This window comes from Typopeltis vanoorti, chromosome 15 (genome assembly GCF_054136105.1).
Source record: "Typopeltis vanoorti isolate ZY-2024b chromosome 15, IOZ_Tvanoo_1.0, whole genome shotgun sequence".
NCBI lineage: Eukaryota > Metazoa > Arthropoda > Arachnida > Uropygi > Thelyphonidae > Typopeltis > Typopeltis vanoorti.
Window position 1 is genome coordinate 53,801,607 of NC_143563.1, and position 15,967 is coordinate 53,817,573.

General features: G+C 34.2%; 1 protein-coding gene across 6 annotated transcripts in view; it reads right to left on the reverse strand.

Annotated features, from left to right (window-relative positions):
- The window catches only part of LOC150098765 (lysine-specific histone demethylase 1B-like), a 508,665-nt gene that overhangs the window by 170,471 nt on the left and 322,227 nt on the right, over positions 1 to 15,967 (reverse strand). For all 6 annotated transcript variants that reach the window (XM_090404995.1, XM_090404997.1, XM_090404999.1 and 3 more), the window contains one exon: positions 3,030 to 3,195. In XM_090404995.1, coding sequence (XP_090261121.1) covers positions 3,030 to 3,195 — 166 coding nt within the window. The remainder of the gene's footprint in view (positions 1 to 3,029; positions 3,196 to 15,967) is intronic.

Consider the following 15,967-nt stretch of genomic DNA (forward strand, 5'->3'; position numbering starts at 1 on the left):
AAAGCTACACCTTCAGAAATAAAAGAAGTGTAATAGGAAATCTGAAGATCAAGAGAACAAATTACTTAAGTATACATTAAGGATCATATAAATATTTTGAACTGAATCTTACAGTCCATTTTTCCATGTAAAAGTAAGCAATTCAAAGAAAGAAGAACATTTAACATTCAGCTATCTATTTATATTTTAGAGAAAACCAACATTTAAAAAATATAAATGACAGGACATGAGCCCTTCCACTGGAAAAAACCTGGATCATTATGAGAGGAATCTTTATAGGTTTTTTTTTTCAACTAAAGGTGAGTAGCTTTAGTTGGAGGTAGCAGAGTTTTTGAACAATTTTTTGTCCTGCAAACAAAGCTAATGGGCCAGAGAACACAAGAAATTAGACAAAAATACTGTCAAAAAATTAGACAGATGATGTATTGTGCAAAATCAGCAATGGATGTGTGTAGCACAGATGGTGGATCATGCTCTAGGTTACTGCGTGGAGCAGCCCCTCACAATAAGTCCTCACACACCATACAGATATCACGTAATAATAAATTAACAGAGATTAAAAAAAATTTCTAATTGCATTGCTTAGATTAAGGATCTCCCAAACTATTCCCATAATAAACATCATTATGATCTCGATTAGGATGATGTAACAGGAGTCAGAGTTTTCCTTAAACATGTTCATGCTTAAAATGACTTCGGCAGACAAGCATACATTTCTCCAAAAGATCTCATGTGTCCATGTTAATCCCATGTTCTGCTAGACTGGACAGGAACAACTCTCTATGCTTGATGTAGTTTTGATGCTCAATAATTCTTCTCTACAGAATAGTCAGTTCGTCCAAAATAATAAAGAAAACAATCATAACAAGAAATCTGATAAAACCAGTCAGAAACAGAGGGGGTGACTTATACTTTTTTTTAAATATATGATTTTCATCCACAAAAGATTGTAACGTAAAACATTTATCATGATGGAGTAAGGTTTTTTGCATGTTTTTTTTTAATGTTTTCTTTTTACATGATCAAGAAATTCTGCTCTAGAGACCAAACATAGAACACTTTTCATACACTTTAGGCCTCCAATAAATGGATGGTGGTGTGTAAACAGGATAATGAAATTCAGGCACATTAATTTGACCAATTGCTTTTGCCTCTCATTGAAGTTCAATGACAAAGAACTTATGCCCACCTCTGGCAACCCATGCCACTCATTTACTACTCTCCAAGAAAAAAAAAAACATCTGGGTCCTTTACACCAGTGCTTCCCAAACTTATGTATGTCAAGGTCCCCTTTAGAAAAATTAAAAGATTTCACGCCCCCCTCCCCATTGGGAAAAAAATCCAAACACAGACATATATTATTATAATATTTATTGTATTTATATTCAATACAAAACAATCAAACCAAGCTTATTTCTTTCCTGCGCATTGCCCGCACCTGCATACAATAGCAATGAAACATTCATTTAAAGTGCAAAAAACTTGGCAATTTTAAATGAGCTCAAGATTTTGCATTTGTAAGCTTTTTTTGTGCTTTTTATCAATACCTTTGAAATGAAACTTATATAAATCAGCATATATTTACTAATATTCATTAAGCTCCGAAATACGCAGGAAGCAAAATTTCTGAACCAATACCAATGTGTGATTTTTTTCCATTAAAATATAAAAAAAATAACAAAAAAGGAATAATAAATAATAAAAATTAAATATGTTTCTTTTAAGATAAAAAATATCTACTTAGTCTTAAAACATTTTAAATTTATTTTCATTATTTCTCGGGCCCCCCTCAACAAAACTGATGGCCTCCCAAGGGGGCTGCGGCACACAGTTTGGGAAGCACTGCTTTACAACATTCCTAACTAACTGCATTCTTACATAACTTACAGTTAAGGTAACTCTTGTACTCTCCCTAAACTTTTTAAGCAACAAATCCTCAGTCTGTCCTCATAGGGAGCATTCTGCAAACCAGTCACCATTTTGTTACTCCATTTTTGAATCCTTTCCAATCTTCCACATGCTAAAGAAACCTAGGTGATCAAATTTGTAGTCTATCAGGGAGCATTCTGCAAACCAGTCACTATTTTCGTCACTCACTTTTGAATTCTCTCCACCCTTCCACATCCTAAAGAAACTTAGGTGACTAAATCTGCAGTCATCTGCAGATTTAGTCACCTAAGTTTCCAGATGTAGTCATATCAAAGCCTTAGAAATTATAACAATACATAAGAAAATAACAGGAAGGAGTAGTTCTAAGAATAATAAGCCTGATATTGCAGAATTCTAAATAAGAACATAAAAAAAAATAATGAGAGTAAAGACAATAAAGATGGAAACCTTAGAAAAAAAAATGACATGGTAAGAAAATAAAAACTAAATGAAAAGAATGAGTGCAAAACAACTAATGAGTTAAATATTATTACTGAAGAATCTCTTGTACTTAAACATAAGGGAAGAACAAAAACTGAAGAAAATAAATAAAAAGGAAATGCAAAAATAGAAAAGAGAACCCAGAAATATATGTCATCATTTGAAAACAAAGCAAAAAGTATTGAAATCATCTTTACCTATAGGAGTCGCCAAAAACTCCTATAGGTAAAGATGACCTTGCTACTGCTTCTGCCTGGTATCTCTAACTCTGGGCCTGGCTCCCACTGAAGAGACCTCAATAAAAGTCAAAACTAGTCTGGGTAGTGGCCAATCCCTTAATGCATAACAGTATACATATCCGCAAGGAGATGTGTTTTCCATTTTGGGAGATACTGGGTTAGGTGTGTTGGTAGCTTGCTATGAGTTGCCTGGTGTTGTACTACTTACCCAGGTAAGATAGTACAACACTATATTCAGTCCTGAAGATATTTTCAGGCGCAAACTTTGTTTGCTCTCACTGGAATAAAGGATTAAACTAAATTTATTAAAAACAAAAAGTAAACGATAAGGCTTTAATTACATTTCATGTCTAAGAATTTTAAACCATGATTATTCTCACGGCACTAAATAATAACAATAATAAAAAATAATAACAATACTTAGAAGATTATCGTCCTGCACATCTCCTTTTCTCCATTCTGCTAAATTATCTAGAACAGCATTAAAATGAAAATCCATTCTCTGGTCTGTGTTCATAGGAGTCACGTCACCTTTTTCAGTATATAGGTCACAATGTTCTCTAATGACTCTCATTTGAACATTAACCTAAAATTCAAATATACTTGTATAAAATATTAAATGAAATTTATTTATAAGTTCATGTATGACCATAAAATTAATGTAATGAAATGGATTATTTAAGAATTTTATATTCATTAAAGATAACAGCATCTTTGATGATTATCTTTAATAAAAGTGATTAGCTATGATGATACTGGGTTTTATTTAAAAAAATAATAGATGTAATCTTTATTTTTAAAAAAAAAAATTTCATTTTTAACTGAAAATACAAAGTAGCCTCTTCCTCTCATGGAAAAAAAAAGTATAAATGAATTAATATATATGGAATATTGTACATGTACACTTTTCTAATGTTCATCTATTGGATAACTATCTCATAAATGAGATAAATTGATATGATATAATTCAGGTTTGATAGGCATAAAAATCACACCTAAAATTATTCAACGAATTACTAGATTCTATGAATATATTCTTGCAAATTTAAGGGAACTATGATAAAGTGTCATTTCTCATTTAATAAGGTGATTTGTGTTTATGCCATAATTCCCTAATACTGATATTCCATGTTTTCAAACACAGATGTAAGCCAGATATTCTTCATTTCTCACTTCAGAAGACTAACCAGTTTGATCATAGTAAGTTAAACACAGAAGCAAGGGATTCTGTATACAACAGAAGAAATCAGGGACATACTTTATCTTTGGTAGAATAAGAATCTAATTTCTGAATAGAAAGAAGAACTGAAAGGGTGAATTTGCTTAGGATAAGATCATTTTTTTTTTTCAGATAACCTTTACATTAATTCATTTTCCAAGCTATTCAGCTCTCACTGGAAATAGAACTTAACAGAAAGGTTTAATAGAACTTTTAAACCTTTCTTGTATAATGAAAACTGTGGAGTATCCATAACTATAGAATGACATATATGCCACTAAAATTTCTATTAAACTTATTTATGTATATAGTGTTTGATAATTTTGTGGTTTAACAACCAATCAACTCTGTTGTTTAACAACAGCCATAACAGTACAAAAATAGAGTAAAGCTATTCCACGTGGAGGGTGAATATAATACCATTTTCTTACTTAAGATCATAAAGATGCAAAATTTAGCAGCTCCATGATTTCTTAAAAAGGTCATATTGAACACACCTTTTTCTAAGGGAATATATGAAATACTGAATATTAATATAATATAAAGTTATAATATCAAGAAAATTAGTTTAAAAGCTGGAAAACCAATTCACCTTTATGTAATTTTAGTAGACAGAAAATTCTAATACTGACATGGCAGTGGATTCTTTATATTATTATGAATCTGTCTCCAAGAAGTAGAAAAACTCATTCAGGAAAGGTGCATTTAGACACTCATACTTAAATACCTATCATATCTCTCCATGAGCATATATATTTACTGAAGATGCACTCATAATCTCTAATGATAGCCCATTCCACATACTCACTACACACCCCATGAAAAGACTTTGTATCTCACATGTTTCTTAATTAACTTTGGGCTGTGTGTCATGCCTTATGTTGCATTAGTACAGTATGACTAGCATCCTAAGAGTGAATGTATTAACAATCCCCTAGCTAGCTTCCAGGGATGACTCTGAATTCTACCTCAGCCATCAATACGGTACAAAATCTTACTTGTGTCTATACTGCAAGATCCCTTTATTAACTGTATGTTTCAATCACATCTTACTTGTGTCTATACTGCAAGATCCCTTTATTAACTGTATGTTTCAATCACATCTCTTCTCTGTCTCTTTCTCAAACTTTGGAGATCACAATTCCTCAATCTGCACAATTTCATAGGCCAGTTATCATCTTGGGCCCTTTCCTCTGAATCTTTTCAAATGTCACTCATCTTCTTGGAATCCAGGTGACCATATTCAGGGCACAGTAACCGAGGTATGGTCTTATCAAAGCTTTGTAAAATGGGAGAACTGTCTTATTCCTATAAGTTAGCATTCTTTTTAACAGTGCTGTTATTTGATGCAATGGCTTAACTATCTTATCAGTACAACTCCTAAACTTTAATTCGCAATCCAGAATAACTTCCAAGTCTTCAGCTGCATTGACTATCTGAACAAATTCTCATCAGTATAACACTTTGCTTGAAAATGCATAACTTTCCATTAACAATGGAATGACTTATTCACTATCATTTGCTTACATAATAAATCTTTTCATCTCAGATAGAAGGGATTCCATATCAGCTATGTTCCTTATCACTCACTATATCTTATCATCTGCAAATAACTCAATACCAAATTCAAGACCCTTCACAATATCCTCTTTCTCACTTTCTGATACCTGTCACTCAGCCACTCTCCATGTCACATTTGACATTGATTGTTTAAATGTGCAATAGATATGTATAACAGTTAGGAATACTCAGTATTACAGAGTGACACTGAGCAACAGAGAGTGGCTTCATAGAATAAGTCAACTCTGAAACCATGAATGAAGAAAATTCTGATCTTTCTTTGGGGGCGCAATGTTGCATCTATGGAATCAGAGGATATTTATCAAGACTACAGATAAAAGAACAGAAGAAAAAACAAGAGGGGGGAGTCAGGAGATTAGTTTTTTAATGGATAATGATACAACAGAACTGAGTGCAAAGGATATGAAAGTGGAACTAGAAAATGTTATGGTCAATAGCTTTGACATGATATATAACAGGATATCATGTCATGATATCCTGTTATATAACAGGATATATGACATGATATATAACAGGTTAAAAAAACCTGCAAAATATAGTAAGTTCATTTAATAAATGAACTTACTATATTTTGCAGGTTTTTTTAACCAGCATAATCAGAGCACAAATTACAACTGTGGCAAGTATACAGCACTCAATCACATGGTTGTAGAAACAATTCAAATTGTATAAGAACCAAGATCTTGCTAGTTAGATATGATGCACACAAATTCAACTAGTATGACTGCATTAATTAACCAGTTTTTCTGAGACCAAATACAGCCTGACCTCTCCACATTAATTTTATGATTATCCTGCCTCCAGAGGGTAACTTGTTAGGACATTAGTTCTTATTCTGTTAATATTTGAACTATATCCACAACTATCAAGTTGAGTGCTATGCTTGCCACAGTTGTAATTTGTTCTCTGATGATGCTGGTTAGAAAACCAGCAAAATATTTTAAGTTCAACATATTAGTTATAATTTTTTCTCAAGTAATCATTTTGAAATATGATCAATAGCTTGTTGCAGCTATTCCATGACATGTTCTTTGTTCTATTCTATGACACGAATATTACACGAATGAACGAAGATGGTAAAGTCATCCACACACAGAGAGAGGAAGATGTTCACTTATTGAATTAAATCTTAATTGCAAAAGTGTGATGCTTAAAATTGTACCTTGCGGAGCTCCCTCCTCTTAGGTATACTGGTCTGAAAAGAGAGGTTCCCTCTCGGACTTGGAAGCTTTGGTCATATAAAAAGTTCTTGATTAAAAAAAAAAAATAATAATAAAAATGGACATTCCATCTGAGACCAAAACTGTGTATACTTGGCCTTTCATCATCATCATCAAATTCCTGCCATGTACCCTCAAGAGGTGTGTAGGATATGATAGTACTACAAGAAAAATTTACATCATTGCTAACTTCCTATCTACAATTTTCCTCCAAATCAGCCTGTTACCTGACTTCAACATTATCACATCTTATATATCTATTGTCTAAGGCACTTTTTGCCGTATCAATCCACCTATATCTTTGTCTTCCTATGGGTCTTTTTCCTACCAACCTTGCAGAGAATACTTGTTTTGCTAATCTTTCCTCTCCCATTCTGATTAAGTGAACATACCACCTGAGATTACCTGTGCTAACAAATTTCTGGATACCGACACTGTCAAGTTCTTTCCTAATATCCTCGTTTTTAATATGATATGCCATTTATACCATCTGTTCATGTCCCTAATCCTTCTCAGGACTCTCATATCTGCAGTTTCTAGTCTTTGGTCAAGTGTTTTACTTCTGACCCAGCTCTCAGATCCATAAGTTAAAATTGGTTTGAAAACTGTCTTGTATACAGCTAATTTAGTGTTTTGACTAATTTCTCTCTTATTCCAAATAAATTTATTCAGTTGACTTCCTACTATACTAGCTTTGTTGACTCTGTTGTCTATTTCCATATTTAATTTACCATCTTCACTAAAAATGGTGCCTAAGTAGCTGGAATGTTTTACTTGTTCTATAGGTTCTTCATTCACAATGCAGTTCATATTTTCAATGCTTCTGCCTATTTTCATTGTCTTTGTCTTGTTATTACTGACCTTCATACCATATCTATTACAGCAGTTATCCTCTGTATAGGCTTTCTGAACTATGCAGTGCAGCCACTGCAAGACTTTTATACCTCCATACTTCAGCATTTCTGGTCAAATATCATCTATTCTAGGCTGCCTTTCCACATTTCAGGCCTTTGGTGGCTTTTTCTACTTCAAGTATGGATATGTATTCTGATTGAATTCCGGCTGAGTGTATTTTACCACTGTGCAATCACTGCTTGTTTCATTTAACAATTTTTCGAAGTAATTACTCAATACTTCAAGATCTTTTTTCTACAGTTTTCATGTCACTTTTATCATCTCTAATTCCTTTTACAGCATTCTTTCCTCCATTTCTGAGCTTCTTCAACAACCTCCAGATTATCTTGCCACCTTCTTGATATTTATTTTCTATGTGCTTACCATTACTATGCTCTTCCCATGACTTTTGTTTAGCTAGTTTTACACAGTGTTTAGCTTTCTTACATTTGTCTCTGTATTTTCTAAGAGCACAAGCTGGCTTATTTGCCTGGAACTTTTAATATGCTTTCTTCTTTTCCTTCACAGCCTCTTTAACTTCCTGTGTCCACCATGGAGTTCTGATTTTTCTATCCTTGCAGACAACCTCATCACATGCCTCTCTGGCCGAATCAATCAATATTTTCTTCAGGGCTTGCCACTGAATCTCTAAGGTTTGGTTCCTGTTCTCTTTCATTTTTTCTTGAGTAATGTTTGTGTATTAGTCTACAGTTCATATCTGAGAGCTGTTCAACTTTTTTTCGCTTTAAAACTTGTTTATATTACTTAAATATAAAGAGCCAATAGGCTTCATTTCGGCGATATAAACATTATATAAATTAAGGGGATATTAAATCCCACATTGTTTTAAAACTGAATAAGAAACTTTTTTATATGTTCTTCTTTTCGATATGAAATTCAATTTTATCCTGCTAAAGACTAGATGGTGATCACTTCCAATTTCGAATCCTCTGTACACTCTGATGTCCTGCACCAGTGGAAAAACATCACTATTATTAATAACATAGTCAATGAGGCTTTTCTTATTATTTGCTTCTTCTCTCAAAGTGAATTTGTGCAGATTTTTATGTTGGAACATTGTGTTAGTAATAACCAGTCCATGTCCTGAGCAGAAATCCAACAGGTACTTGCCATTATTATTAGCGTTGCTCTTTTCTCCAAATTTTCTCAAAATATTTTTGTATGTCTGACAATCATTTCCTACTCTGCTATTTAGATCCCTAACAAGGACCAACCTTTCCTTTTTCATTGTGTCAGTTGCTTTCTCTAAAGCATCAAAAAATTCCTCCACTTCTACCTTAGTAGAACCTTCTGTGGGACCATAGGCACAAATAAGTCTCATTGTCCAGTTCTCCATTCTGATATTTGCCCACATCACTCCCCTTGAGACAGCCGACCATTCAAGAAGATTAGCCTCGTATTTAGTGTTGAATGCTATGGCTATTCCTTATTTTCCTTGATTGTCATTGCCTGAATATAACATTTTGTATTTATTGTTCATAAATTTTGTATTTATTCCTCACCGGGCCTTTTAGTACTTTAAATCTTCAAACAGAAGCTGTAAGCGTTTTGCATATAAAAAAAAAACAATACTTAGTCCTTGCATTTTAGGAAGGCATCTCTCATGGATGCTTCCAATTTGACTAGATGAATCATTTGTTGAATGATATTTTTGGAAGACAATTTATGTTCTTGGAAAAAGGTTGTTTCTCTCTAGTAAACATAAAAGATGACAGCATTTTTTCAGAATCTTGCAAAAGAAGCTGGTCAGTGCAATTAGTCGATAGTTTATTGATGATTTTAGGTCCTTCCGTGATTTAAGAAAAAATTCAGCTATTAACTAATGCCTTTTATTCCTGTATTAGGGAGTGAGTAAGGCTGTTTTAGTCCTATCTAACTTTTTTGGAGACTGAATGGGCAGTTCAATCTCCACTGGTAGCCAATCAGAGATAGCTAGTTCAAGACTATCACTCATTATAAGCAGCATTCGATGAAGAGACTACTGACATGTGTTGCCATCTCATGATCCCTAACATAGTATGTTATCATCTTAAATAGTGTGGGTTCTACGGTCAATTTATTGAGTTCACAGGAAGAAAAACCTGCTTGCTCATGCTAGAGATTGACTAACTCAAAAACTGGTCAAAGAAGGTTTAGGAAAAAATTCCTCTAGTTGGCGACTAGACTAGAATTTAAGTCTTTCTTTTGGTGGCCTAGCAAAGAGGATGCAAACACGTCACTTCCACTGAGCTATACAGAAAGACACAACAATTGCTTTCTGCTATGTTTCTATAGAATCATGAGAAAAGTTTACTGGATAGTTGCAATAGACAATTCTTGGCAGTAGATGACAGATGTTTTATCATTTCAAAATGGATGTCTGATTCAATTTTAGACTTCTGTAGTTTAGTCCTGGACAGCACAATTATGCACTCTATCTTGGTTATCTTGAGTACAATGTCTTCTTTCAGGCTCAAAGGTCATTGATAAGTTATAAGTTTCAATGATAGGTCAAAAGTTCTGTTACTCAAAAGTTTAACTTTCATAATATATATGTGTTACGGTTAATGTGATAAATCTGGTTGTTATTAATAATTTACGAGAATTAATCACTTTAACCGGTTAAAGTGAATAATTCCTAGAGGAGTCTGGTAATGTAATAAAAACATGTTTATAGGTTTTATATATAGATTTTCATTCTCAATAGAAATTATAACCGCTTAGGTTAGGTTAGTTTTATAATGAAAAAAGTAAGGAAAGTACTTCTTTTGTACTCAGTGAAATCAGAAATCATTATAAACTAACCTAACCTAACCTTTATCAGTTGGAAATCATTATAAACTAAACTAACCTAAGTTTAGTTTATAATGATTTTAAATCATTATAAACCAAACTAACCTAACCTAGTTTAGGTTAGGTTGGTTTATAATGAAAAAAGTAAGGAAAGTACTACTTTTGCACTCAATGAAATCATAAATCATTATAAACTAACCTGGATGTCACATGTCGAACCAGAGTATAGTCGTAGTTTGTCGTGGGCAGATTAATGGGGATGAAAGGTAAACATTGTTGTGGGCCAAGCTTAATGATTGCAAGCAGATAAATGAGTCTAACAAATAAAAGTTGCTGTGGGCAAAAGAATGGAGATAATAGATAAACGTCGTTGCTGTACCTCTTTCCTCATCAATGGAGAAAAACACTGATCAGTTCCTCTCTGATTTATCTATTATCCCCATTCATCTACCCACAACAACTTTTGTTTGTTAGACCCATTTATCTGCCCGCAATCATTAAGCTCGGCCCACAACAACGTTTATCTTTCATCCCCATTAATCTGCTCACGACAAACTATGACTACACTCTGGTTTGACATGTGACATCCAGGTTAGTTTAGGTTAGGTTAGTTTATAATGATTTCTGATTTCATTGAGTGCAAAAGAAGTACTTTCCTTACTTTTTTCATTATAAACTAACCTAACCAATAAAGGTTAAGTTAGGTTAGGTTAGTTTATAATGATTTCCAACTGATAAAGGTTAGGTTAAGTTAGTTTAGGTTAGTTTATAATGATTTTTTATTTCATTGAGTGCAAAAGAAGTACTTTCCTTACTTTTTTCATTATAAACTAACCTGTTATAATTTCTATTGAGAATGAAAACCTATATATAAAACCTATAAACATGTTTTTATTACATTTACTAGACTCCTCTAGGAATTATTCACTTTAACCGGTTAAAGTGATTAATTCTAATTATTCACTTCAACCGGTAATTATTAATAATAACTGGATTTATCACTTTAACTGTAACACACACACACACACACACATATATATGTATATGAATCACACATCAAAGGCCATGCAAGACGGTGAGAAGAAAGAAGGAAATTTTTTGACACCTGAATTCATAGTCTTTGGGGAAGACAGAGTGAGGATGCTGTTCCAAAGAACAGAGGTAGATGAAATGAAAGAGGCAATGAAGTTAGTTCAGTAATGGACTGTAAATGGTACTGACTGGAAGCTAGTACTCCTGTTCTTAGTGTTTTGGAGGAAAGTAAAAGAATGATAGTGACCAGTTCAGCAGAGCAATGTCCATGAAAGCATCTGTAGAATAGGCATAGGGAGGAAACAATGTTATGAAAAAGAGAGAGAGAGAGAGATTGGAGTGGATCTGTGAGCGAGAGATCATCAATTAAGTGATTATCCTCTTATGGATGGCATCAATCAATTAATCTTAAAGAGGATTTAGGTGCACCACCCAAAATGTGTTAGGGATTTGTATACAGTTAGCAACTTTTCTGCTCAAGCCTCTCACCTGTACAGCTGCTAATTCTGTACATATCCCAAATCTGCCCAACCATGGAATACTGTTCTCACATTTTGGGTGATGCACCTAAATCCTTTCTGAGATTACTTTGCTCAATTGATTATCACCAAAAAAATCATAGACTGACTTTTTGATGGCTGGAATCAAAAAGTGTTGATGAGTAAGGCTGGAGGTATAGGTCACCCCAAGAAAGGAAATCTGATTGTGTTTGAATATCTGAGTATTATCAAAAGTTAGGGGAAGGGATGTGGGATCTTTCTAGCAAGAGAGAGATTACACAGGACTAGGTTTTGGTAGCATTAAAGTCTCTAAGGTTATCCTCACCCCAATTGAGATATGGCAAGGAGATCAGAGTTTAGGACATTGTTCATGGTGGATCTTGAGGTTTCTAATAACTGAGTGCTACAGAGTTTGTCAAATGAAAAGGAGTGAAGTATACTGTCATTAGGATTTGAAATCAGTGAGATCAAGTCATTTATATACAGCAGGAAGAGAGTTGGACAGCCCTGCAATGGTGGAGAAATTTGAGGAGAAGAAATCATCCACCATGATTCAGAATGAGCGAGATCAGTGAGAAAGCTGGTGATTCAGTTGCAGAGGGGTGGAAAGCAGACCACAGAATGGTTAGCTCATTAGACTTCTGTACCAAATCTGATCAGTGAGTTTCTCTCAACTTTTCCATGGCTTGAGTCCAGAGGATCAAGCCACAGAAAAGGACCAGAGGACAGGGGCGAATTCTCTAAGCTTGCTATGCAAGCTCATTAATCGAGATAGAAATAATATTTATTTTTTAATAAATGCATGCATTTATAAGCATTGCATTTAGGCTTTTATTTCTGTAGACAGAAGACTTCTTAATTCTTCTGTCTACAAAAAGTTTACACGGCAATAATTGAGCTTTGCGTTGTGTATCGAAGGCCGATGCTTGCTCGTTTAGTCAAAGCTACCTTGGCTTGCTCGGTTGTAAGAGTTCCAGGTCCTCGCAGCAGCAGTGTGATTTCATGCGCGTGCATGGCCATTTCACGTCATCTCACTCTGTTGCTTAACCACAGACCATACGCAGTCAACGTAGCTCTAGCCAATGAGCTTCAGCCAGCCTTTACAAGTGTGCATGTTGCTTGGGAAAATTAAGTTACAAACAACTTTTTATGATGATGTTATTGACCAGTTCATAAAGAAGAACTGTAGGGTAGAATTTGTATTCAAGTAGCTAAATTGAAAAAGACAGAATATCATTTGTAAAATAAATGTTGTATTTGTATGATTAAATGTGCATAAATTTCTAAATATATAGTTTTAAATGGTCAGTAATTCATTATTCTGCTAATCAGACTTCAATCACACCTCTCACTCCCTGAATGATAACAAGAGCAAGTGTGAATTTCAACACCAGCATTCGCCCCTGCCAGAGGATCAACTGTGGATCTCGAGTTGCAGAATCCATACTGATGATCACTAATTAGCTGGTGAATCTCCAGGTAGTGCACAAGTTGGCTATTGATGACCTTCTCCATAGTTTTTGAGAGAAGAGAAGTGAGAGCAACTGAATGGTAGTTTGTTGCCTGACTTTTGTCATCTTTCTTTGAAATGGGTTGGATGTAAACCAGTTCTTGTGTGTGGCAGGAAACTTTGGGTATTGTTACCATACAGAGGATTGCTTACCATACATTTGCCTAGGCCATTGGGTGGAAGTAACAGCGCAGGAAACATAAATGAGCAAACGTTCCACCCAATGGCCTAGGCAAGTGACCAGAAGGCATGACTCCATTGAGGAGGAGAGTTTGTGGCATATAGCACTATCAAAATCTGATTTGGATTTGTTGATGGTTTTTTTTACATCTGTTACAAGCTGCAACATAGGCTGAGCATGCCACTGAAGTTTTGGTTTTGAGCTATTCAAGGTGTGCTGAATTTATTTTTTCTTGAAACGCATTGCCACATTTGTTTGAGAACCAAGACTAGGCTACTGGTAAGTAATTTTGGACAGAATGGGGGAGGAAGGTCTTCATTCCTATCAAAATGATTTCTGTTATGTAGTCTAAGAAGGTGGTTGAATCAGAAGAAAAAAAAAAGCAGCAGTCAGACCACAGTGTTACACCCTGATACCTTCACTATGTGGAATTTTCAGTTATCATGGTGTAACATGAAGATAAAATAAAATAAAACCCCTGTATAAAAGCTAATAGATGAATTATTTAAAAGAAAGAAAAATATTCTTGCATCCAAGTAAAATATATAACAAAAAAAAAGTGTTTGTTGAACTAACTAATAAAAGAAGGAATATATTAGTGTTGTGATATAAAAAAAAAATTAGCTAAGTAAGACAGAAAGGATTAGTCATAAGAAATTGTATGTGAGAGGCTAGAGATTAAAATATTAAGTAAATTCTTAAAAATTTGGAAGGGGGATTAATTTAGAGGCTAGCAAAAATAAAAAAACAATAGACTATTGCTCAGGGTCAATTCCCGGATTTGAGACATCGTCACGGGGCTCGCCAACCAAAGGATGTTTGGCTGAAAAACGCCACCCTAATTGGTCAGTGAAGTTGAATCAAGTAAGGGGTGGAAAAAAGAAATTAAAGAAGGTGCCGTTAGGGGTCGAGGTATAAAAGGGAGAGAAACCCCCCCCAGCGAGGCTTTTTTCCCGGATAGTTTCTTCACGAGCTCCTTCGTATAGGGTTTCACAAGGTTTTCCTGAGTGGCAGGATTGGAGTTATCTCCGTCATCACAACAAGGAAACAAAAGTGAGCGGGATTTCGATTCCGTATTTCCTATGGTAAGAAATGAGGAATGCCATTTAGCTAAAGGAAAGAAGGTATTATCTATGTGTTTCATCATCCAGTGAGAACTATGAAAAAAGGAAATCTGTAAAGAAGTCGGTGTCCATGTGGTGAGTTTCACAGCCATGGTATAGATGATTCTAAAGTGTGTTCTTAATTCAAGTACGAAACGTAAAGATCGCATAAGCTCAGTTTAATGCAAAAAAGAACTTAGGAGTGACCGATTATAGGAGAGATCATACTAGGATAGTTCAATTGGAAAAAAATAGAGGCCAATATAAAAAACTCAAGAGAAAAAGGTACTGTAAAAATCTCGTGTTAACTGAAAATCGTCTGTAATTGTAATCATTATTCTATTACTGAACTGTTGAGGAGACTAAGGAAATTTATACTAGGACTTTAGTACATGACTGATCATAATGAAACTATGCTTGTTAATATTAATATTATATAAGTAATTATGTGTCCTGAAATTTATGCATGTGTATTGTAACTTATAGGAAAGTTTTAAATGTCAAAGTTACGTGTTAACACAGTGAAAGGATAATTTAATCTACATAGTTTTAGACAGTTAAATAGAGTGAGTTGAACTCATATGTCCAGGTGCTACAGCATATAGTGTATTCTGACTAATATAGGGTTAACTAATGTGTTAATTAGATCTGGGATTATACATATGATTGTATGAGTTGAATTTGTTATGGTGGCATGATCGCAATACCCATAGGATCATAGCCAAATTACTTGTGATAAGCTAATGTTATTTTGTAAGTGCTTTCTTAGTATTGAATTGAATTATATTAGAAATTGAATTGTACCATACTAATGAGTTTAATAAACCTTTGTTCATTGATAAAACAGTTGTCTGAAATTGTTGCCCAATGCACCACTTGAAAAACGTACGAACCTAATCATGCGGGAAATTAATGTGTTAAAAAACAAGATAAAGTGTCAAGACTGCAATATTGTTTCACATTCAGACATATTTTAGTAATTGCTACTTGTTTTTGTATTTAACATCTCAAACTAAATGTCCAGGAAAAGAAGGAGTAGCCATAGTATTCAACACAAAATATGAGGCTAATCTTCTTGAATGGCAGTCAGTCTCAAGTATAGTGATGTGGGCAAATACGAGAATGGGGAACTGGACAATGAGACTTATTTGTACCTATGGTCCCACAGAAGGTTCTACTAAGGTAGAAGTGGAGGAATTTTTTGAGGCTTTAGAAAAAGCAACTGACACAATGAAAAAGGAAAAGTTGGTCCTTGTTGGGGATCTAAATAACAGAGTAGGAAATGATTGTGAGACATATAAAAATATTTTGGGAAAATTTGGAGA